Below are 24,140 nucleotides of genomic sequence, written 5' to 3'. Positions count from 1 at the left end.
TATTTTCCTTTTTTTTTCCTATTGATATTTAAAGACTTCTATTTAGACCATTCTAGTTTGGATTAAAAAAAAATCAACCAACCAAACCAAATGAAACAAACAACAAAAAAACCCAAAACAACAAAACAAAAGGCAGATTTCTACTACAAGAATTTAATAGTGAGGAAATTTCATAATTAAGACTGTCCGTTCTACAGCAGACAAGGAATTACAAAGTAATCTTTCACCCAGCCCAGAAGAACTGCCATTTCACTCCAAATCCAAACTATGCAAAGGAAAAAAAGTCTTTTTGAAATGGGAAATTCTCCAAACATTCATCTTTTTAAAGAAACTGTGACAACACTGCTTTTTCAGCAAGGGAGGGAAAGCAATGCAGAATCTGTTGCACAGAAGAAAAAACCCAAAACTGCAATTGCTCCAATGTTCTCAAAGTCATTTCTCTAAATTTATCCTTGGCTCTTTTATACCAATAGATTAATTAATTCAAGCATCTAATATTCTATTCTACTAATGAGAAATTCGTGAAATGCCTTTTAAAAAAATGAGAGGCAATGGGACACATGTAAGAACAACTCTACAGCAGATTGTTGAGAAGAGAGTTTTTCAACAGAATTTAGAACTGTTTAAAAACAAGCAGCCCAGGATGAACTCAGACTTACTTGAACTTGGACTCACACACTGAAGTCAAGGAACTGTGGACAAGTAGGCTTATGAGACAGGTAAAAAAGGAACTATGTGTTTCTGTTTGTCATCTTCTCCATTAGAAAACAAATAAGGTATCTCATAAAAAGTAGCTGGATCCAGCTCCAGGTTAACAATCATTCCAGTCCCTGGACCCTATAGGTAGATGTCTACATCAGAGATAGCTGAATCATTTGTCACTGTGGAATAGCTCTCTACCAGCTAGAAATCTAGGCCATATATAAGTACTTCAAGTGGATACTTAAATTTACCCTAATCTCTTCCTGAATTCCACCACTGTTTTATAATCATCCTGAAATTAAAGGATTGAATAACCTTTACTCTCTGTTCTTCTTGTTCTCATAGTTCATTATTCTAGACCAAAAAGTAAAGTAATTTTTATAAGCATATGTAAATACGTGACCTATGCCACAAATAAAACCCCGTAAGAGGAAATAAGTAAGAACTACTACTTTAAAATTTCATTATGGGCCCAAAAGGCCTTCAGTGGCAATATTGGAGACTCAGCATCCATGAAAGTGAAGAAGGAAGAAATTAAGTAAAATGAGCTCATACATGTTGATAAATTGAATATGTATTCTATGGGATCTACAAAATATGAAGGTTTTGACACCTCAGAAAAGCTCCACAGAACAGAAATATGGAGGATCAGAGACTAAACAAGATGAAGATGCTATGGGTTCAAACAGGTACACCAGAAGATATGACTCAAGCCTACAAAGTCATAAATGATATGGAGCTGAATAAAGACATAATTAACTATTCCTTTCATAGCATAAACAGTAAGACACATTGTGACTTTATGCATTTAAGGAGGCTTAAAAAAGACAAAGACAAGAAGTGTTTCTAATGTTATATAATTGCTTTGTCAAGCTTAATGCCATAGAATATCATGGAGGCTAAAAGCATAAATAGGTTCAAAAAAGATTAGATAAAGTCTAGAAGGATAAATTCCTCAGTGGTTATTAAATATGACAGCCCAAACACACTCTCTAGTTGTTGAAACCCTAAACGCTGAAATGAAGTTTTAGTAGAACAATCAATATACTTGCTCAGACTTCCCTATTTTAATGTGAGCTGCAAAGAGTCACTATTGGAGGCAGAATGCTAAAGCAGATGGGTCCTTGAGCTGACCCAGTGAGGTAGCTTATGTAGTCTGTGAACAGCTTCCATTTCTAAGAGCAGTGCAGTACTGCCTGAGTGGACTTCTAATACCATGCCCAGATTAAATTACTGAATCACAAAAATCACACAGAATCAAAGAATGGTTGAGGTTGGAAGGGATTCATGAAATGCAACACAAAGCTTGGACTCTGTATCTTGTGGATAAAAACCTATTCATTGATATAATTCATTACAACACAGTAGGTTCCACTTGAAAATCAAGAAATACTTTTCTACTGTGAAGGTGACTGACCACTGGCACAGGTTCCTCAGGGAGGTGATGGAGTCTCCATCCTCTGAGACAGTCAAAAGCTGTCTGAACACAGCCCTGGGCAAGTGGCTCTAGGTGGCCCTGCTTGAGCAGGGGTTTTGGAGCAAATGACTTCCAGCATCCTCCTTCCAGCCACAACCACTCTGGTGATTGTTAGTCTTTGAGTCAGTGAGGGAGAAAGCCTATTGGTTCCTTCATCCATTGAGAGTTACTCTGGCAGAAAGTGTCACTTGCAGACCTGCTTTAAGTGTTTTTATGCAGTGGAGACATCATATAAATCTTCCAGTTTCAAACCTCTTTTCTCTTCCCATTAGCAGCTATTGGAAGGAGGACAGCAAGTCAGTCTTCTGTAACTGATTGCTAGCACTGAACTACTTTGCCCTTTCAAGCCTGCGAAGAAATATATCACAAACTAGCAATCCATCCACTTTCTCCACAGCAGTTCAAGGATGCCAAGTACTAGAAGTCTGAAAATCAGACTTCTAGTAGGAAACTTCTTTTCATTCATTATATCATAGATATTCACAAGTGGCCTGATGCACAACAGGGCATCTGCTCCCTTCAAAGCTGTGATTCAGAACAATACTGAGGGAGAATACCTTCTCTAAGAAGGAGGAAGCATGTGCTTCACTCTTTGTCACAATGATGAATATATCCACCTTCCTGCTAATGTTTATGGATGGGCAATGACAGAACAGGAATGGAGTTGAATGGGAGGGAAGAAGATCTCTGCTAGGTGGAAGTGATTACGAAATTATTGTCTAGATGAGGTGAGAGTAATTTGTGATTCTATCAACTGCTTCTGACCCTACTTGTACATTTGGGGCAAAAGTGATCTTTTTGGGTTTTGTGGGGGTTTTTTTGGTTTGTTTTTTTTTTGTTTGATTGTGGGGTTTCAGTGGGGTTTTTTTTCTTTGTTTGTTTTTTGTTTTGTTTTTTGTTTTGGTTTTGGTTTGATTTTTTGTTGTTTGTTTGTTTTGCTTTGTTTTGTTTTTTTTAATTTCATAGAGTATAATTAATTGAGTTTGAAGCCAGCTACTGATCTTTTAGTGAATTACTTTATTTCACAATTTATTTTGTTGCCCTAAGTAGACGGTAGAGCATTCAAGTAATACACACAGTCCCCATGTAGCGGAGAAGTGCATGCATAATACACAAATTTGAAAAATGTACTCTTTTGTATCAATGCATGTAAATCATTGTTATTTAGCATGGCAGTATCAACATACAGTATTTTAACAAATAGGTGTGTAATTTATAAAGTTGTGTCAGCTAACTACCTACACACACTCACACAGATATGTATCATCCAGAATAAATAGAGGGAAATGGTGAACCTCAAAATTATTTTTCCATAGAATGGTTCTGCAGTATCATAAACCAGGATAAGAGCTAAAACCCTCAAAGACCATTCAAAGGAATTGCAGCCTAATTAATGCTGTGCCCATTTTATATTTTTATATAAAAGATGTCAAAACATCATCATTTTCAAATGATGCATAAGATGTTTGTTTCAAAAATATCTCCCAATGTCCTTTTATCTAAAGACTGATAGCACAGCATACATTTCAAGATGGTTCAGTCTGTATTCTCTCATACTTGTCAATATTTACAATGAAGCATCTGCAAAATCAGGACCTTGTTGTCATTCTTGCGACTAGGAACAATTAAAGTCTTTCGCTTATAGTCAATTTTTTTCCAGCTAACACAGTGAAAACAATAAAGAGACAACATTTTACCATTAATTGCCTGTCTGAAAGTCATATTAATGTTTAGCCAATCTCTAGCCATGTATTCATAGCTTTCAAATAAAATAATTCAAAAAAAGTTTTTTTCTAGCTAACTAAAAGTGACAGTAGAGGCAAATTAAAGTAATCTCAGCTGCTGAATGGCTACAACAAGGAACTGAGCTTTTACTGCCAAACTATATTTGTAGCCTCCATTGCCTACTAGCCACATTTCAGAGGAACCTCTTTGTCCCTTCTTGGTCTCATTGTCTCCATTTCAAAGACCAATACTAACTACAGATGCTTACAGGATGCTCAAGATAAAACATTTAGTATGAAAGAAATAGTCACAGATACTATATGCACAGACAGGGCATCACATTCAAACACTGTAATTACTCTTGTCAGTTACATAATATTTACAAAATATTCCTCCCTTTTTCATGAAGCTACTTTGCCTGCCTGAGCCATGATCTGCTAAGAACTTAAAACTTACTAAGAATATTGGAGCAGATAAAAATATCAGTAATTTTCAATACAAAATTAAAAAGGAAAAAAAAAGGGGGAAAGGACCTCCTGAAGGAAGAAGTAAATAGAGCAGTGAGGGGATGAGTTCTGGTATCATTTGGCATGCAAACAAATAGCAGCCATGCAAAACAGATTCATGAATATCAATAACGCATGCAATTTTATTACAGGAATCATTGTCCTAATGGTCTTCCCTTTAAATGAAATATTAAATACCTATGAAATATTATTCTTACTTAGTACTACTTCTCTGATAAAACTAGCATTTCAAATGCAAAATCTTATAAACACTCTGTATATCAAAATGTAACAGTTTCGATTGTAAATTTAAATTTTTGTAAGAAATTGGCAGAGAGGAGACAGGAGTCCCTAAAGAAGGAAGGTCAGGTGGAAATAATAGTTGGCACTAATAACAACAATTTCTAATATGACCACTAGGTGGAAATATTGTACTTACAGTTGGGGATGTGGCTGCCGACAGCAAAGGTAAAATTCCTCCACAAGCAATAATAATATTGTCTACCATCTGGGAAATGAGGTGTATTGTGTTGTGTACAAAAATAATATTTTCATTGCTATTGACAAAGTCCATCACAGACTTAGTGGAGTGACTGCAAGAACAGAAGAAAGGATGAATTAAAAACAAACAACTGAAACAAAAGTTTAGAAAAACTTAATCTTTGCAACCAGACTGTGAATGTTTCTTGATACATTAGAGAAAGATGGTCTACAAAAATTTGCATGTAATTTGTATAAAAATAGGAACAAGATTAACGAACAAATTGACTGCTATCCATTGTGTGAAACAGGATTAGATTCAGATACTCAGTTGAGAACAATGGCTTATAACTTTTTATTCCCATCAACCACTACTTTAATTCACAGACAGTTCTGCTAAAATCAGTGGAGTTGCTTCTGCAGCATGGAAGTAACTATTTAACATTGAGAGTTCACCATGCTGCACAAGTGCCATTTGAAGCACACTTGATAACACCTAATGATAATACCTACCACTGTTTTAAAGGAGACACTTGATAACATGATCATACCTTGATCTAATATTAACTTTATTAACTGATATTAAATTTACCATTTACATTAGCTTTGCAAACCACAGATGCTAATAACATTAGGTGACATTTCAGCAACTCCTAATTCATGAGAAATTGTCCCATGAAACAGTCACTCCCAGAAATATTAAACCCCTGTGTGAAAATATTGAGAAGTACTCCGGTCTGTAAGTATGGTCTTTCCCCATGATAACATTGTTGTCAGCCAGCAAACAAAATTAAAAGCTTCAACTGGAAATATACAACACAAAGTACAACCCTCTCCCACACAATTGGCCAAAAGAAAGATATCAAAATTTTCTATTTCCAAGTGAGTATCACAGAACTGTTCACCAAACTAGAAATTAAATCCAATATAAATTTCTCCTTTGATATAAATATGCTCAAGTTTTCTGAAAATTAACTATTTTGTACTGGAAACTAGATTAAATTGTATCTATTGTATTATAGCTAGTTGAATATCTCTATTAACATGTACAAAACCCCTAGGAAATCACATTGCTGTCATAAGATATAATATAGCCACCAAGATTAACACCAAGCAGGATCTGGAATGAAAAAAAAGAAATTTGCTTATAGAAAGAGCATTTCCTTAGAAAATGTAATAGAAAAGAGGTTTTATTTATAAGGCTTGCAAGCAAAGAAGCTCTCTTTTAATTGACCAATTAAGAAAATGCCCACTAGCAGACACACAAGTTGTCCTCATGTCTGGAATAGAAACAGTAGATTATAATGCTAAACATAAGCTGAAAGAGCAGCTCAGTTTAGTTAGGTATGCATGAGTTACACAATCCCTCAAGAAAGTAGAAATTACTTGTGAAATAGAGCTGTTACAGGCTGGGAAGGAGCAAAAAGAGAAGACAGAAGATACAGAAGGGTACTTCAGCTAACACCAACTCCTTCCCTTCCCACTATCCCAGTAACATCCCCTCTAGAAAACATCTAATTTTTCCTTATTGATGGAAACACAAATCAGGAGTCAAAGAAGAAACAGCCACTTACCTTCTCCAAACATGTACGTCTGTTTCTAGTGCAAAAAGCAAGTCTGTCAGGAGACGCTGGTGCATGGGAGACCATTTAAACTCTGGAATACGAAACATAGTTGTGCGTGGACCTGGACTAAACTGCCGTCGCTGCTCTTCCGTCATTGGCATTCCTCGGAATCCCAAGTCAACACGTAAATCCCGGTCTTGCTGGGTGACAGATCGACCCTGTACTGCCTACATCAACAGGTTAAAAAACCATGTCAACTTTCTGCAATGTGTTTTTGAATGCAATGCAAAATTTGAGAAAGGATAGGCTAAAATGACTCAGCAACAAACTACAGGAGATACTGATATTCCAAGGCAGGGAGTATCCTTCAGTTAAATGAGCTGCTCCAATACAAATCAACCAGAAATGAGAGGCTTTGACTGGCTTCCCTTTCAGATATTCACCAAGGTTTTACAGTTAAGTTCTTCACTTGAAGTATTACAGAAAAGACCAAATGTAGCACATGCAAGGTCAGCAGTGACAAGACTTTGTTTACAGGAAACAACTATATTTTTGTGCTGATAACACAATTTTCTTTGAAGATTTGACTCAAAATGGACAAACTACACAGTGATAGTTTCGAGGAGTCAGGGTACTTTTAGACAGCTCCTCATTTTTCAAAACCAATTTATTTATCTTGTCTTTTTAGCAGGATCATTAGGGAATTAAGTCTAGTCTCCTAACACTTTGTTAATTCGTTAACTGTTTTATGGATCCTCAGGACAATCTTTAGATTCTCCCAACAGGTGGTGGATGTGAATTTCTTTCCTTTTCAATACTACATAGTCATAAGTATTTCTACTTGGTGATTAAAGACAAAAGTAAAAGATACACATAGGGAATATGATAGGATGATGATATGCTATGATGATATGCTATGATGATATGCTATACTATGATATGATATGATACACAGAGAGGATATGAGTATACAGTGAAGGTAAAAGTAGTAAGGAACAAACATTATCACTGAATTTAAGGTAAATATTCAAAACAACAACAACAACTTATAATGTACAACATCTCTGAAAGGGAGAAATACAAAGTCTAATCCTTGAAATTACTTTTAAGTGACTTTAGATTAGTTTAAAACTAAGAAAATAGAAAGTATCCTTGCTTTGCTCACATATTAATTTCCCAATCTCAGCATACTATTTTAAATCTGGACATTAAAAAGCAAAAGAGAACTTTACAAAATATTTCTGCTAGCAATATAAAAATGGACATGGCACTGAAGTTGAGTTGAAAAGTTTCCTATATCTTTAGTCAGATTTTGATCTCCTGTAGCCTGGATTTTGAGGGCAGGGCAGGTGTCCTTCATTCGATTTGACCTATAGGGAGCAAAATAGTTAATGTTGCTTTCATTTCCTATGTTTTTCTTAGAGTTAACTTTAAATGATTCTTTTCTTTTTTTCTTATCTAAGATTTAAAATTTTTTTGTATGAATCTTCTGCATAGTGCTTTCAATTCTATTTTCAATCTTCCCTGGTTGGGAACATAGAAAAGAGTGAATTTTATATTCTTTAATATTTGATCTATTATTGATAAAGGTACTAACTTTTCTTGGAAGTAAGCAGTAGTTCCCTTCTCTGTTGTGCAATTTGTTTGCTTTCTTTCAGTCAACCTGAACAAAAGACAGTTTGCTTCTTACTGATAAGGTGGGGAGTTGACCGTAGATATGTGTTCAGAGAATTTGAGGTTAGCAACTCCATTCACATACCACTTTTTTTGAGTAAAATTACAGGTAGCTGTCATGTCAGCAGCAGTAACAGAATCATAACTGTACCACGAGTGCTTTCATCTAGTCAGTTGTTGGAAGAGAAGAGTTAAAAGCAGAAGAATGGCAAGGAGGATGGTAGATTCACTCAAGTGACCTTGTATCTGGGAATGCCAAGGCCTGGAGAATATCAGCGTGAGAAACCCCAGATATTATGGGGGTTTATCTGTTACAGCTGTTTATCCTCTCTCTGTTTTGAGAAGTAGAATTTCCATGCATAGATAACATAGGTGTTTACAGAGACTTGGAGGCACTGTCAAGCACATGCTTGAGCTCTCTGCTTTGGGAGAGAGGTCAAAGCTCAGAGACCACAAGAAGCACAGGGGAGATCACAGCATGGTGTTAAACCACATGTGCATGGGCCCTTGATAAATGGGTGCAAATCACAGACCCATCGCCCCTCAGGATGGACTGAGCCTAATGGTGCCTGCCTGTGTTTCCACTTGGGTGTCTCCACCCAGGTGTTGCTTTGGGATCTTCCAGTTAGTAAGGCTATGAAATAAATTTACTCTTTGCATTTCAGCTGTGGTTTTGTGGTTGTTCTGGATACCTGACTGTGTTGACTCACACACCAATAATACCATATTTGCAAGAATGGGCTTTGATGTGAATTGTCATTGCATAAACAAGCATGAAACACAACTATCTACACTTAGGTGGTTGGTCTTTAAGTCATTTTCAGTGGTCTCAAGGAGATCAAATCTAATGGGGCAGTCACCACATGTGCAGCAATCAAAACTCCGACCCCAGCTCTGCTGTAAAAATGCTAAAATTAACATTACTCATTACTAATGAAAACAAAAATGTTCTATTTATGTTTTATTTAATACCTATTCAATCTTTTCTTTATTAACATTAACTTCATTTTAAGAGATAATATATAACCATGGACAGCTTAGAGTTCACAGAGTATTTTGAAACACCCAAAGAAGAGATTAGAAAATAACAATTCTGCTGGTTGCTCAGTTGATAATTCTTTTTAAGAAAATTATTTAAAAGATATATTAATGGATACATATTTCAATCAATTCATTGCAGTTTGTAATTGATTTTAGTGGGAAATTACTGTAATTTAAGTAATATGTGGAGACTCAAAGGAGCTAAACAACTTGTAGAGTCAGACTTATAATGAGTACACAGTTTGTAGGTAATATGCAGATCCAAATGATACATTAGGAATTTTGTGAGTGGTTAAGAAGAAAACATTTCGAAAGCATTTTTTATTTCCTATGTTAGAATGATCTGATACTAGCTCATTAAGATCTATGTATCATTTTAATCCTAACAAATAATTATAGGCTTGAGGAATCTACATTTTTATAATTCAACTGTTCTTAGGTGAAATTTATCAAGAAAATTGGTTAGAACCCAGAAAAGTCCCAAAGTCACACCAACAGGATTTTCTACAGTAGCTACTACTAAGTCAGATTATCTTTTTCATTAAAGATTTACCTTATAAATTCACTGTGTTTATGGGTGCATATATGTATGTAGCAAATTTCACTTGTCTTTTACTCTTTAAACAAAAGTTCACATTTCAAAAGAAAAAAAATAAACAAAAAACCCCACAAAAACATGACTACTCTTTGTCTTGCTATCATCCTTTCATTCCACTTATCAATTTCCATGGTATTAATAATCTTTAATTTTAAGACTTAAAACATAACTGATAATAAGAGATAATACTATTTCTATTGAGAGCTTTCAGGGCTTTTTCCTTATTAAACAGAATGCTTTTAAATATAAGGATCCCTACACAAGGCTTGATAAGGTGTCAGTGATGTTATGAGGATTTTCATAGTTATGGGAAAAACATTTACAAGAGAAACCACAACTGTTTTTTATAATACCTGCCTAGGGAATGCAAGAGCTCCATCTGGTTTTCTCTTAAAAAACAGAGGTTCTTACCATAAAAGAAGAGACTTAGAAGTGAGTGTTACTGGTCTGAGTGGTTTTGGGTGGCTGTTTTTCATTTTTTTGGGTTTTTTTTAAGGGAAATTATTTCTTTTGGAAAACAAAAGGTTGTTCCAGTAAGTTAAATGTCCATTCCCTGGAGTTTTTCTCAAAGTATTGTTGCTATGAAGAACAAAGTGGGCAGGCTGATCTATATTCTTTTATCACAGGACATACTTTGCGTGTACTTGAGCATATCCCTGAAACTCTTTCTTCTGACAATTTGGTAGACACTATGCAGTACTGAGTGGAGCAATTTTTGCAATTTATGCTTGCTTCTTCTTCCATAGTTGCAGTAAGTCTGCTTAACTTGAAAATCTTAGGAGATAAATACATAGGAGATACATACCAGACATAAAGTCAGCTAGTAAAATCTTGAAGGTAGTAAATTCTAACACCTGATAACATCCTTAAAAACAATCTTTGATTACACACAACGTTCTCTGAACAATTGTAATAAATATTTTCTATACAGACATGAAAGACTTCAGAATCCTTATACATTATGGCATTTTCAAAGCAATTAGGCCTCAAAGATGGACACTTTTCATATAATTGAAGAAATACACTTCAAACATCTCTCAGCTCTCTTACTATTAATTTATCACGCATCAATGAACGGTGATTACATCAGACATATACATGGCTACTTGAAATTTACCTGAGTTGTGGTAGTTGTCTGGATCTTCCTTATCTCCTTCCCTGCTTCCTTACCATCATCAGATCTTTCTGTATCTGATATTATACTTCCTGCATCAACACTAGGTACAGTTTTGCTACCAGAAGACTCTGTCTCAAGAGTTGTGGCAGTCATTTCAGCATATTCTAATCCTTTAGATGATGAAGACAACTCCCTCTCAGAAATGCTACTCATTCCATCTGAAGTTGTGTGAATCTTGAACTCCTTGTCCTCTATTATACTCGAAGCACAAGTTATATCTACACTACCCGTCATATGAGCAAGCAATCCCAAATCATCATTTACACCAAGATGCATCGGTGTCTCTTGAACATTTGGAATAGAAATGTGATTACTTGAAAGTTCAGGTAGAAGTTTCTCCTCTTGACTAGGTATTTTATCAAAGAGAAATGAGGTATTGTTAGTAGAAGGTTCATCTTTCTCATCGGCCAGAGTTATTAATGGACCATTATCTTTTTCCTCATTCTTCTTAATAATACCCACGCTTCCATGAACATTGTTTTGGAGCTTCTCAACAGCTGCACTATATACATTATCTAGAAGAGATTCAACTTCTACAAGTGCACCATTTTCTCCAGTTACCAGTGTCTCTGGTGATAAATCCATATCATCAAGTTTTACTTCAGTAGCTTCTACTTTTTCAGCTTTTATATCAACTAAAAGATCATGAACTTCCACATGCACTCCTCCTCCCCCGGGTCTCTCAGCAGTTCCAAGCACATCATCTGACACCTTTGAAGCCATGAGCAAATCCCTTGTATCTGTGCTGACGGGGTAATCTGTTTCACTTTCTGGACTTTGACTTTGTGAAAGATCTTCTATCTCTCGAATTTCCATGCCACCTTTTGCTCCAGTTGTCTGAGAGGAAAGACCTGAGATGGTGCTCACATTCCCCTTCTTCCCCTTTTTTATGTTTTCTTCCTCTTGCCTTTGATACTCTTCATACATTTTTGCTAGATATTCCTTGTGAGCCTCATATGTGACCTTAAAAAGAAAAGAACAGATTATGTGGCTGAATATACACTACATGAACTTGGACAAAAATTACAAGAATCTTAACGACACATTACATACAGCTTACAAAGCGTTTAACAAAAAAATGCCATCTTGACATGAATAGCGATAGCCACCAGATGGCACTAAATCACTTTACATTTCCTCTTACTATACTGCTAGTCCCTTTGGGGGAGTTACCAGTATTAAAAAAAAAACCAAAACATCCACGAGCCATTTCTTACCTTGGAATGAGCTATAGAAAGAGTATCCACCCATACTCTCCAGCCTCCCCATTCGTATTTTATTGCATGATACAAGAGAATACGGAAAATGTTGTAAACCATCTCTGTGATCTTCTGCTCTTCAGAGTTCTTTGGGTTAATGTATCCCAGAGAAAACATCCAGTCCTGCCACACTGAACACTGAAGTAAACATCTAAAGTGAAATAATTAGGTCAAAATATATCCAAACAAAGCTTCTTTATTTTAACATTATGATGGTTAAGATGGGAGGAACATCTTCTCTGAACATTAATCCAGTGTAGAAATAAACTTAAGAATACTTCAGTATGAATGAAAATTTAACTTATATTCTAAACAGAAGAAGTATTAGCTGCTAAAATCAGAAAAGCTACCACAAACCTATTAAATTTATTTTAAATATATTTCATTTAAGAGAATATAACTCCACAGAGAGTATAACAGATTGCTACTACCCAGAAATCAAGGATGAAAAAATACTATTTGCAGTGACATACCTTCTGTTTTCACGGCTATTACTAAAGAGTTTTATCATATCAGATAAGAACAATCGTCGAACTTCCATCAGCTCTGCACTTGGCGTGGAGTTTTTTAACAGCGTTGCCACCACCTTAAGAATCACTTTGAAAGAATAAATTAGTTATGTAAAGCACTGTAACAATGTTTAAGAAAAGAAAATAGTTCCTGTCAGCAACTAATGTAAGTAGTCACAGAAAGCTATATGTATTTAAGATACATGAAGGAATTGTTCTCACTTTCTGAACCAAATTATTTCCAAAAAACCCACAACCTCTAGGTGATACATTTAACATAAAAACACAATATATTGTCCTTACTTGGATTCTGAATTTTCACTGTTGAATCTGGCTCTGGATGTGGTTTATGAACAACTTGTGTGCATACTTGTTCTGTCAAAATCTAAAACAGAATATTAACTTACTTTTACCATTATTAATTAAACACTACAGCACTTCTTTGTTCATTTTTAAATTTGTTAAGAGCATTTACCATGGCCACACTGTAATTTCATATAAAAAAGTTAGGTAAAATATTTTAATACTTGAAAAATAGAATAAAGCAATTCCTGCACTCAGGGATCAAGATTTTCATGGTTTACAGTGTCTGGTTAACTAACCCTTTAGTTAGTTGACTACATATACAATTATGGTATTTTAAAGATATTTCATTCATATTTTTCATAGTGTTATACATTCACAGTTTAAAAATTTGTTCACAAGCTCCATACATCAAAAATTATTCTCACAGATTTCATGCACAGCCAAACCAAATAATTCTTGTAAGTGGGTTTACTTTTCTCCACATAGTAAAGAGGAAGAGTCAGAGATAGCATTCCATTCAATGAGATACATATTTTCTGAGAATATCAATAACAGAAGCTATCAGAAAACCAAATGTAGGATGTAGACTGTGAGACCCAAGTGGCCAAACCATACAAGGTAAGCTTAGATATGTGCAATAAAAAAGAACTTGATGTCTAAGGCATTGGCTAACAGATGATTAGATTTTCACAATCATAGTAGGACATTTTCTACATCAAACTCAGACTTAGAACCCTAAAGACCAAGCACTCCCTTAGTCTTCTGTGTCTTTTCTGGAAGCAATCCTGAGCATCTATCCATTACATCTATTTCGGACTAAAAAAAAATTAAAAAATCTTTCTTGTCCATAAGGTTTTCAGAAATTGCAAGAGATTCTATTCTAAGTCACCATTTTAGAAATAATTGAAGATTGGTTGTGAAATTTATGCATTTATAGGCATGAAGACACAGGTTTCAACCAACTTGATGTTGCCAATATTTTGTTTTAACAAAATTGCTCATCATCAAAACTGAAGTTTCTACAAGAACCTGGTAGAACAGTTGAATGCTTTGAGGTCATACTCACTCACCTGAAGCAGTTTTTGCTATATAAAAATGGCTGTGTTCACTTATCATTTGACATAGTTAAAAAAAGAAAAACAGCACTTTTCAAAATTCTGTAAACTTGAATGGATGGGCACAAAAAAGAAAAAAAAAAGAAATAAAGAGGCACCTCTGACTCCAGCACTTTCCACTTCAATGGAAACAAACTCCTCCAAACAATGGAGGAGTAAGAGCAATTAGAGATCTGCAGTAACTTTTTTTGGGAGGGGAAAAGTAATGAACATCTGAAGTAACAGGACCTCTTCCATCACAAGTGGAAAGTTTTACAGAGCTTATGTAAACTATGACATTTTTAATAAAAACAGCTAAAACATGGCAAAATATATTTTGAACAAAGAAATCCTTTCTTAAAATTTCTAACACTTTCTCAAAAGTCTTCAGAATCTTGTAAAGTACAGATATTTTAAAGTCATATTTTTTATAATAGAGATGAAAATCTTTAATAATTTGTACCTCATAAAGCGTGTTATATGTTGTAACGGTCACTGTATTTGTATGCAGCATCAACCTTTCTCCAAGAAGTGTGAAAAGACTGTGAGTATGCATGATTTCAACCTTTCGCCTGTAAAGGAAAACAAAAACACTAGGCAAATGCCAAGCCTGTTGAACATTTTAAGTAAATGCAAAATAAAACCCGAAAGCTAAATATTTTGTTGTTGTACTAAAAAGCTCCCAAACTTGTTATTCTGTAAATACGAGGGAACAAACATCATTTATGATATTTCCCAATATGAACACAATTGTAGCAATACACAAAGGTTCTCAGACAGTAACATTGTATTTAAGATGGGCTTTTGTATAAAATAAATCACACACCTTTCTCTACCCTCCATGATTTTCATAGTGGAAAAAGACAAACTAATCCCTTTCTATCTTACCCAGGCTAAGAAAGTTCAAGATGTTCATAGGCTGGCTAAAGTGTAATCCTGAAAAGTTATGAAATTGCACATGATTGAAGTGAATTTCATATCTAGTATCAAAAACCACTCAAATCTTAAATTATTGGAGAACAGTTCAGATCAATGAATTCCATCTGTCCCCAAACCCTATCCTTTTAAAATTGGATATAACATCACAAATAAACAGAGTACTTCTCATACTTTGTATCATTAAATTTACCTACTACTATAATGAATATGAAATAAAAAACAGTGTTTTTCAAAATAATTAACAATCTATATTAAAGTAGAAGAAAAATATTAAATAATATAAGGTACAGTAAAGTTTCTGAAAATTTTATGCATTAAAAAGCTATGAAACTGTCTTCTCCTGATTACCAATGAAAATAACACAGGTATAAACTACATAGATTTATTCTAGAACTTTTGAAATGAATACATCATATTATAATTTTCAAATAACCACAAAAGAGAGTGGTAACAACTTACACCAGTGTGTACTCTTCTGTGCACAAAAGGGAGTTCATGAGTTAGTTATGAGAAAAAGTACACGTATTCAATCTTTTATACTTTGATTTAGCAGACGAAAGAGGACTTTGACTGCAAGGTTTAAATGCGCAGATAAAAACCAAAAGTAAACAATGGACTATGATTTCAAGTAGTGACACAGAAAGAATCAAATATAGCAGAGAAGGAAGAGAACAGGATTTTGTCAACTGTTAAAGTTAGACAAATTAGTCTATCATCACAGATAACAAAGAAAAATCAATTAAGTTATTCAGGTCCTCATCTAACACTTTACTGGTCACTTCTCCCAAGAATCAATTACTTCCACTGTATAGCTTCATCTGTGATGCATATATATGAACTACAGAAATGGTAATTGGTTTTGTACCTGCACATTTGTTATAATACTGTAACGGTTAAGATTTCATAAATCATGTAATATCTCTTCATGCAATTCTGCTTTAGTGTATTAAAATACAATGCCTGCTTCCTGTACTGTGAAACAGAAATATAAGTGCTTTATAATTTTATGTAGTTAATAATTTTATGTAGTTTATAATTTTATAATTGCTTAGAATTTCCTGTGCCGACGCCTTAAACCTATGTTCGGTTTCCCACATTCCTGTCGTTGACTTCAATTTTATAAAATCATGCATATGCACATATATGTATGTTCACAAACAGGCACACCTCACAAGCACTAGTTGTAACATATGAAATGGGGGAGGAATCTTGCTGAAATCTATATAAAATATGCACATTTGGAGATGTTCAGAGATCTGAAAATTTTAAAAACCTCTGAAAGTTACACAGAATATTCAAGCGGGCTTCAATCACTCCAATTTCATGAAAAAATAAATTTAAATTTAGGCTAAGTACATATGTTCAGTCAACAATGGAAACTACACTGATATATCCATAACTGCAAGTAGGTGCTAAGGAATGGGAAGTGAAATTCAGCTTCTGAAAATTCTCACTTTTCTTTTTCTGTAACATTCAACCGACATACTTTGCTACTTGATTTTCTGGATAAACGATAAATATAGTAAACAAATGTACTTATCTGGACACAACCAGGCTCTGACAAGTCAAACCTTCATCTGGTGTATCTTACTTAATCCAACTCCTATTAATGTGAATGATTTTTAGTAAGTAATGTTTGAAAAGCCCTTGGAGATTCTTGAGTGGACTATCAATTTGCTTTATTAATTCCCAGAACACTATTTGACTGGCTGGATCCGAAAAGAAAAATCCCATTTAGGAGCATATTCTCAGCTAACTGTCTCTCAATTATACAGTCATACTTTATTGATCTTACTGAGAAAAGCATGTTTAGCAGTACCACACTCTGGCTGGACTCCTACCCCCTTTCCCTTCTAAGGAGGCTTACATGATGAAGTCTGTGAAGCACGTGTTAAATTTTTATACTGCACAGCATTCCAATGAAATATTGTTTGGGGCTAATCCCAGCAGGAAGCTTAACATCACATGTAGATGGGGAAAAGTGAGTAACAGCAGGCTACATGGCACTTCATGCTTGTTAATGCTTTCTTGACTCCATATTATGAAAGATGAGACTAAGTACATCTATTTCATGACATCTGGTCTTTTTAAATGTGATTATTTGTTGCTGCCACATCTTCTATGTATTTCTTGCCCAGAGGTATGTCCTTAACTCCTTTTTTAAATACCGTTTGCTTGATTTCCTTCTTTTCCTTCTGAAACTTTCCCATGTCAATAACATGTTCTGCATGTAAAAAGATTTTTTCCATCTTTTTAAAGCTATTTTTAAAAGTACTGCCCTGAAAATTTTATTGCAATGACACTGATAATTCCAGAAACAAATTTTTCATCACAATCATATGTTTCCTGTTAACCTTATCTGAACATGCAATATACAGTTATAAAACGTATTTTTTAGAAAATGTTTTTCCATTGTTTTAAGACTTGAGTTTCAGCATATCATTTATTTGGAAATCAACGTATCATTTCAAACATCATAGTAATAGCAAGTTAAGCGGAAAAATTCATTTTATCCCAATGTATAAAGGCAACACTGTGCAAATTATTAATCAGAAAATCTAACAATTTTAAGTAATTTCTAAAGACTGTCAAAGAATATATAGTAATTATGACAGAAAGACAAGAATTGTGAACTTAAATACACCACTATAAAAATTTTAAAACCACACTTACTTATGACCCAAGTGTTTAAGAAAATATCCAAGGACCTTCAACGCTTGCACCCATATACTTTCACTCTTGGAAGCAAGTAATTTATAAATTACTCTGAAAAAGAAATTCAATACGATTATTACTGAACATTATATATATAGATTGTATTTCACTAAACAGGGGTTTTTATTAAGAAATAAAATGGTAAAAATAGCAATTACACAAAATGGAAGGATATACTGAAAGAATCAAGCACAACATAAGAGTTTGATTATGAATTCTTGAGTTTGGGGACATGGTGTATTTTGGTTCAGTTGAATGTTTTATAATAGAAAGCATCATCTTATACTTCTAACTTGGAACAATCAAATAAAAGACAGTCTGAGCAGTTGTAGTTTAAGACAAGAGAAACAGACTGGAACACATAAGGTTATATCCTGGAGTTTCTTAGAGTACCTGGATGCTAGTGAAAATCTTGGGTTTTTACACCCTTCTGTTTTTAAATCCTGGATTGAAAAAAGGCCTCAAAAATTAACTGATTTAATTATTACATATTTAATTAATATGATAGGTTTAAGCACAATTTCTGAAGTCTTTCAGAAAGGAAACCAGCCTTCATCTGAAGGTACCAAGAGACAGAAAACACTACCTTTCCCCTGGGCTATTGTTCAAGGAAGTTTTGAATTTATATTTTAGCTTCGCTTCAGCTTTTAGACATTCTTTCTAGTCTTTCTCCATTAGAAGTGCTTTAGCAGACACTATCTTCCTCTTTTGAAAGGACTTATGCTATTAGCAAATGGCCTTTGAGGTTGAGTCTTTTGTCCTCTGACAACCTAAGCAAATGAACACCTAATTCTATGTAAAGTTTTTGTTTCTTTTTTCAATACTTAAATGTTGCAATGTTGTGCATTCTTCCCAGTTTTTCAACACAAACTTTTAAACACAAAGACTGCACCATCACAGAGTTTGAATATTGGTACTACAAATGTTACATAAAGATGTCTTCAGTCTTCCAGATCAGTCCTACCCTTTTCAAAAGGTGTCAGGAATAGAATTCTGCCTGAATACAAACTACAAGCAGAAAGGAAATTCCTAACCATGAGTACAAGGTGTCCTCCCTTCAAATAGCATTGTCATTCAAACATTCAAACATTCAATGTTTTAAGTACACGTATTTATACAAAGATCTTAGTATTTAGGCAAAATTAATCTTGACTTCATTAAGTAGTAGATGTTGTGTGGGGTTTTTTTCCTTTTTTCAAGTCCCTTGTATTTTCCAAAATATTTTCAGAACAGCAAAAAATAAAATTCCATAGTAAATATTAATTTATTACATGAAAAGTATTTGTCCCTGAAAAAGATTTGTATTGCCAAATTAGGCATAAATAAACAAACAAAAAAAAGCCCACTTCTCCAGGAATTATCAGTTATTAATTTCACTGTCAAAAAGATAACCACCTGAATTCCACTCTTTTCAAAGAAAATTTGAGTGGCCAGGGCAGAATTTACCTTTTCCTCTTCTTCTCCCCAGAAAATGTTAAACATACCAAGAAAGAATATTCAGAATTGTTCTGAGATAGATACTCTGCTTTTTGATGCATCTTGTTAATTATATATTCTATTTGAGATTAAGAAGCAAGTACAACAATACATTTACCTTGAAATATCATAATGATAATCTTTAGTGGAAAGTTTCCTCCAACCTATTGTAACCACTCATTTTGTCCAAAAATAAAGTCTAAGTTAATAAAATTGAAGTTTGAAAGATCAGCAAGTGTGATATTTATGAGAAAAAGAAGCAAACTGGAGAGTCATGACACTGGAACTACTTTTGATGTATTTTCTGACTTCACAGTCTTACCGTATCCCATTCCTCTGATCAAAGGCAGGTATCATGGATGCTGGATGTTCGGACATTAGTGCCACTAGCAGCTGCAGCACATCATGAATATTTTCATCCTGTATGACAAGCATCAGTGTTATTCTACAAACTAACCTCAACAGCAAGGTTCCCATAGTGCTGGTACAATTGGTAACAGTAGAAGATAAGTAATTATAGAAATGTACCTCATGCATTGTTAGTAAGTAATTTAATATGCTCTGCAGTTCATCTTCTTTAACTCCTCGATCCTAAAAGAAAAACAAAAGGAAGGACATCACTCAGAGAAAATATATTCTTCAAGTTTGCTCAAGCAAAATTTGGACGAAATCAAATAACCTTACAGCTTTTCTGTTTAAATTTAAAAGACTAAATTCTCACAATCATTCCACTGCTTTTCCTTATCACATTGGCAATTCAAAACAGTATGAGGTCAGTCTTCTGTTCCTGACAGAAAGGATTCTTATAGTGTGTGCCCTCAGATACTACAAACTATTACTGTCACTCCTCCAATTTTGGAGACAAAATAGAAAAAACAGACAGAAAAGGCCAAGCCAGAAAATACTGGTTTTCAATCTAATCTCAAATAGAAGATTATATCTCAAAGGCTAGTGTTCAGCTGTAACAGAGAGGAAGAGTCCTACACCACTTCAACCAGTGGTAGAAGCAACAAGAAGGTTAAAGCAACTACTAACTTAACAATTGCCATTACCTTTTTCATTTGATCAATTTAATAAATCTAATGTAATCTAATCTAATTAATTTAATAAAAATTATTTAATAATTATTATTTCAAATATATTTTAATGTCTTAAATATAAATATAATAATAATTTAATAATATATACGGCAGAGTTTGGTGAGGTAATAAGAAATATTGTATGGATTTACTATCTTTATGCTGATTAGAAGTAAGTGCATAAACATTAAAATTGACCAGAAACAGATACAATACCTGACAGGTATTACCTATGTTCTACTGTGAAAGATTCTATTACACGTATATAACACATCTGAATGGTTTCCCTCTGGAACAGATTACATTACCTTCAGTATAAGTTGTTTCAAGAACAGAAGCATAAATGCCCTTAGCGATATGATTTCTTTCTGGGAGGGTCGAGGACCATCTGGAAGAAGCAAAATACAGCACTTTTAAATATAAATTAATTCATTTAATGACTGCAGCTTCTTAAGGAAATCACAATTCCCACAGCAGATTTTGTGGTCTACTCTTATATAAAAGTTCACATTTGCAAATTATATCATTTATAACCTTTCAGAATCACATTTTTCAACAGCGATATACTTAAGTATAAGTGATGTTCCACCTGGAAAAAAAAAGGAAATTCATATTCAATTTTATTTAGTTTTTTAAAGACACACGAAGATAAAAGATAGGAATAAGATGATAGTAATAGATAGATAGCAACATGTGATAACAACTTGGAACGACTAAGCCACTATGCTAAATATCATCTGAATGAAAACCAACAAAGAAAGGTTTATTTATTATTTATTTACTGTTTATTAATCTTTGTGACCATTAAGGCATATAGATAATTCAGTGTCAGTGTCAGTCAGAAACTGATAATCAGCACTGCTAAAGACTAAAACCAAGCCTGAATCAAAACAACTACAAAGATGATGCTTTTAAGATCTGGTACAGCAACCAGAAGTTCATAATAGAAAATCGTAACATTCTTGTTAATTGGTAAAGAGAAAGGATGTCTCCTTTATACCACACCAGGATGAGTCACTAAAGCATTTCCTGCTCTTAGATTCTTTATGTAAGTATTTATCACAGATTTGCGTCAGATTTTTTTAAATATACACTCATAACAAGAGTTAGCCAGCTTTACCCTGACAAAAATAAATGAAAAAAAAAAACCAACATTATCCAATTCTTCCCTGCAGCATAGAGCAATTATAGAGGCACAGAAGCAGAAGTAATTAAGAAGGAATAAGTAAACATATTCACAGAGTTAAGTACAGTCAGTACAGGTGTGGGAAAAAAAACCAAAGCAAAAAAAAAAAAAACAAAAATGATTTGAATAACAAAAATAATGATTTCTAATTCTGTCTCTGGAAATAAAACATCGTGTTATCAGTTCTACCAGCAACCAAATGCAACATTCTTCCATCTGTTTTGATTTTTCTTAATATGTGAAAAACATGATTTTTCTACTCCTTACATTAATACGACATGAAACAGATAGCAGAATCTGATCTCCATGAATACATAAATAAAATCACATCTTATGTGGGTCACAGAAGGACCTATTTTTCTTACTGCTGTAAAGCTAATGAGAACTCAGTTCCACTTTAACCCAACCCTTGAAATAACTGTGCAACTCTTTCTATCCACAAAAACTATAATTAATTTCTCCTTATAATAATTTTCATAAATCCCACTTCTACAGTTCATGTTCAAAAATATTGGACATGAAGAACATTCTTGAAAACTCTATTTAATGTGAGGTAACTTGCACATTAGCAACTATGCATTCTCCATTAGGAGGCATGATGCTACTCATAAAGGTCCATTCACAGTAAGGGTTGTGAAGCACATAGGAAGCACTAGTAGAGAAACAGAAGTGCTTGGCCATTCAGGTCGAGAGTTTACTATGCTACACAGTAGTCCGGAACTTAAAAGCACATTTCTCTCACATAACACAGACTCCCCAGGGAAGTGGTCACAGCACCAAGTCTGTCTGCGTTCAAAAAGTGTTTGGACCACGCCCTCAGGCACATGGTGTGATTCTTGGTGTGTCCTGTACAAGGCCAGAAGTTGGATGATCCTGATGGGTACCTTCCAACTTTGCTTATTCTATGATTCTATGATCTACAAACAATGAAGCAGCAAGTATTTCATACAACGCACCACAAAAGGGTCCAAAATTGCAGTTTAGTATAATACATTTCTGACACTTGTTAACGCTGAGAATCCTAAATTATTTTCTCTTAGGAAGAAAACTCCACAATATTTACTTTACTTTTTTCTGTTATTACTTTTATTTTATGCCTTCTCACTGATGGTTCATTAGTATTTCCAGAGAATGCCATGTAGTTGGTAAGTAATTCCAGCGAAGATTTGTCAAGGCATAAATATCCTGGTGGGCTCTAATGACTTCTCTCTTAAATTTGCAGAAATTGAAAACCAAATTAATTCAGAAACATGGAAGATGTTTTTAGAGTGCAAAAATATTTTCATTTTCTTTCTAAAGGTTAATAAAGAAATTAAACTATCCAATAGTTAGTAGACATCCAAAGATGAAAATAAAAAAGTATGTTTAAATTTTCCTCTATTGCTTTGATATTAAAATAGATGTATTTTGCTCCTTCAGAAGACAATTACAGCTTGGTTAATCTTTAAATATCGGTCTGGAGTATATTTTGAAAAGACAAAACATCAAAGACAACTGATAGCAGAATGCTAAGATGTCTCTGTCAGCTTGAAGTATCATTGAAATGCACCATCTACCGTCTACCAATAGCAGGATAGAGGTGACTATCTCCTCACTTATCCTCTTACTCATTTCCCAAATCCATAAAAAGAAATATTCAGAACGAAGTTATATATTTTAGATAATTTTCACTTCATTGCCTCTTTGCTGTGTGTTTGGATACTGCAACTGCTAGGCAACCCTATTATCCTTACTCTGTATGATTTAACAAAATATTAAAGGCATGCATGTGGCAAATCAAGAAAAATAGCTATAACCACAGTTCAAGTTTAAAAAATAAATAATAAAATTCAGACATTCTTTCCTGTGGAAATTGGTTTGACTTTTTATGCTCCTTTTAAATTTAAAATAAACAACACCAAAAGAAAAGTATAACTTGTCACTTTAAACAGATAACTCACTTTCACTATGTGGATCTATACCTAAAATATAAAAGCTTCTAGGTATAATTATTGAGCAAGGTGATAATTTCACATTTTGAGACAGTGTTTCTAATACTTCAGAAGGAAAAAAAAGACCAATATGAATTCAGTATTCTGAATCTAAGAAGAAATACCACAATGAAACAGAAAACCAATAACAAAAGAGAAGATACAACCCTAAATTTAAAATAAGTATTTGAGCCTTTTAAATAATTCAAAGTATTTATACCTCCCATTTTATAAGCTTAATACTAGGAAAAACAAGGGGGAAACTAATTTTTAAAAGAAAACTGCACTAGCCAAATGGGAAACTTTAATTTTGAGCCACTTTGGACTTAAAATAAGGGATACTAAACTGTCAGTACTGAAAATTCACCCACTTTGTGCTTTATTAACACAGAGGAAGGCAATAAAACCCTGAAGCAAAGCAACTGTCTGCAAGTAATAGTAAATCAAACTACTAATACTAAAAAGTGTTTAAGTATCGCCACATAAAAAAGGACATGCCTAGAAGACAAGAAAACATCACACTACTAAAATGTCTGCATGAATAAGCTTACTCTCTAATATGACAGCAAATTATATGAAGGTACGATAGCACTTGAAGTCAAATTTCGGATATTGGCAAGATTTCCACTAGTCTTCTTCAGATCTGAAAAGCCTCATGTCGA

General features: G+C 34.0%; 1 protein-coding gene across 3 annotated transcripts in view; it reads right to left on the bottom strand.

Annotated features, from left to right (window-relative positions):
* The window catches only part of NBEA (neurobeachin), a 472,840-nt gene that overhangs the window by 313,171 nt on the left and 135,529 nt on the right, over positions 1 to 24,140 (bottom strand). For 2 of the 3 annotated variants that reach the window (XM_018071249.2, XM_018071252.2), the window contains exons 1-8: positions 15,002 to 15,044; positions 14,577 to 14,685; positions 13,017 to 13,098; positions 12,678 to 12,801; positions 12,163 to 12,355; positions 10,886 to 11,908; positions 6,465 to 6,682; positions 4,850 to 5,003 (exon numbers count right to left, since the gene is read on the bottom strand). In XM_018071249.2, the coding sequence (XP_017926738.1) occupies positions 4,850 to 5,003; positions 6,465 to 6,682; positions 10,886 to 11,908; positions 12,163 to 12,355; positions 12,678 to 12,801; positions 13,017 to 13,098; positions 14,577 to 14,669 (1,887 nt within the window). In that variant the 5' untranslated portion in view covers positions 14,670 to 14,685; positions 15,002 to 15,044. Of the gene's footprint in view, positions 1 to 4,849; positions 5,004 to 6,464; positions 6,683 to 10,885; positions 11,909 to 12,162; positions 12,356 to 12,677; positions 12,802 to 13,016; positions 13,099 to 14,576; positions 14,686 to 15,001; positions 15,045 to 17,725; positions 17,819 to 19,565; positions 19,664 to 19,771; positions 19,835 to 20,630; positions 20,711 to 24,140 lie in introns of those variants that run through there. The other variant, XM_029960860.1, reaches the window with a different exon arrangement.

The sequence above is a fragment of the Manacus vitellinus genome, unplaced genomic scaffold (assembly GCF_001715985.3).
Source record: "Manacus vitellinus isolate BGI_N305 unplaced genomic scaffold, ASM171598v3 scaffold_2_pilon, whole genome shotgun sequence".
Classification (NCBI taxonomy): Eukaryota; Metazoa; Chordata; class Aves; order Passeriformes; family Pipridae; genus Manacus; species Manacus vitellinus.
This window is presented reverse-complemented; position numbering and strand designations above follow the sequence as displayed.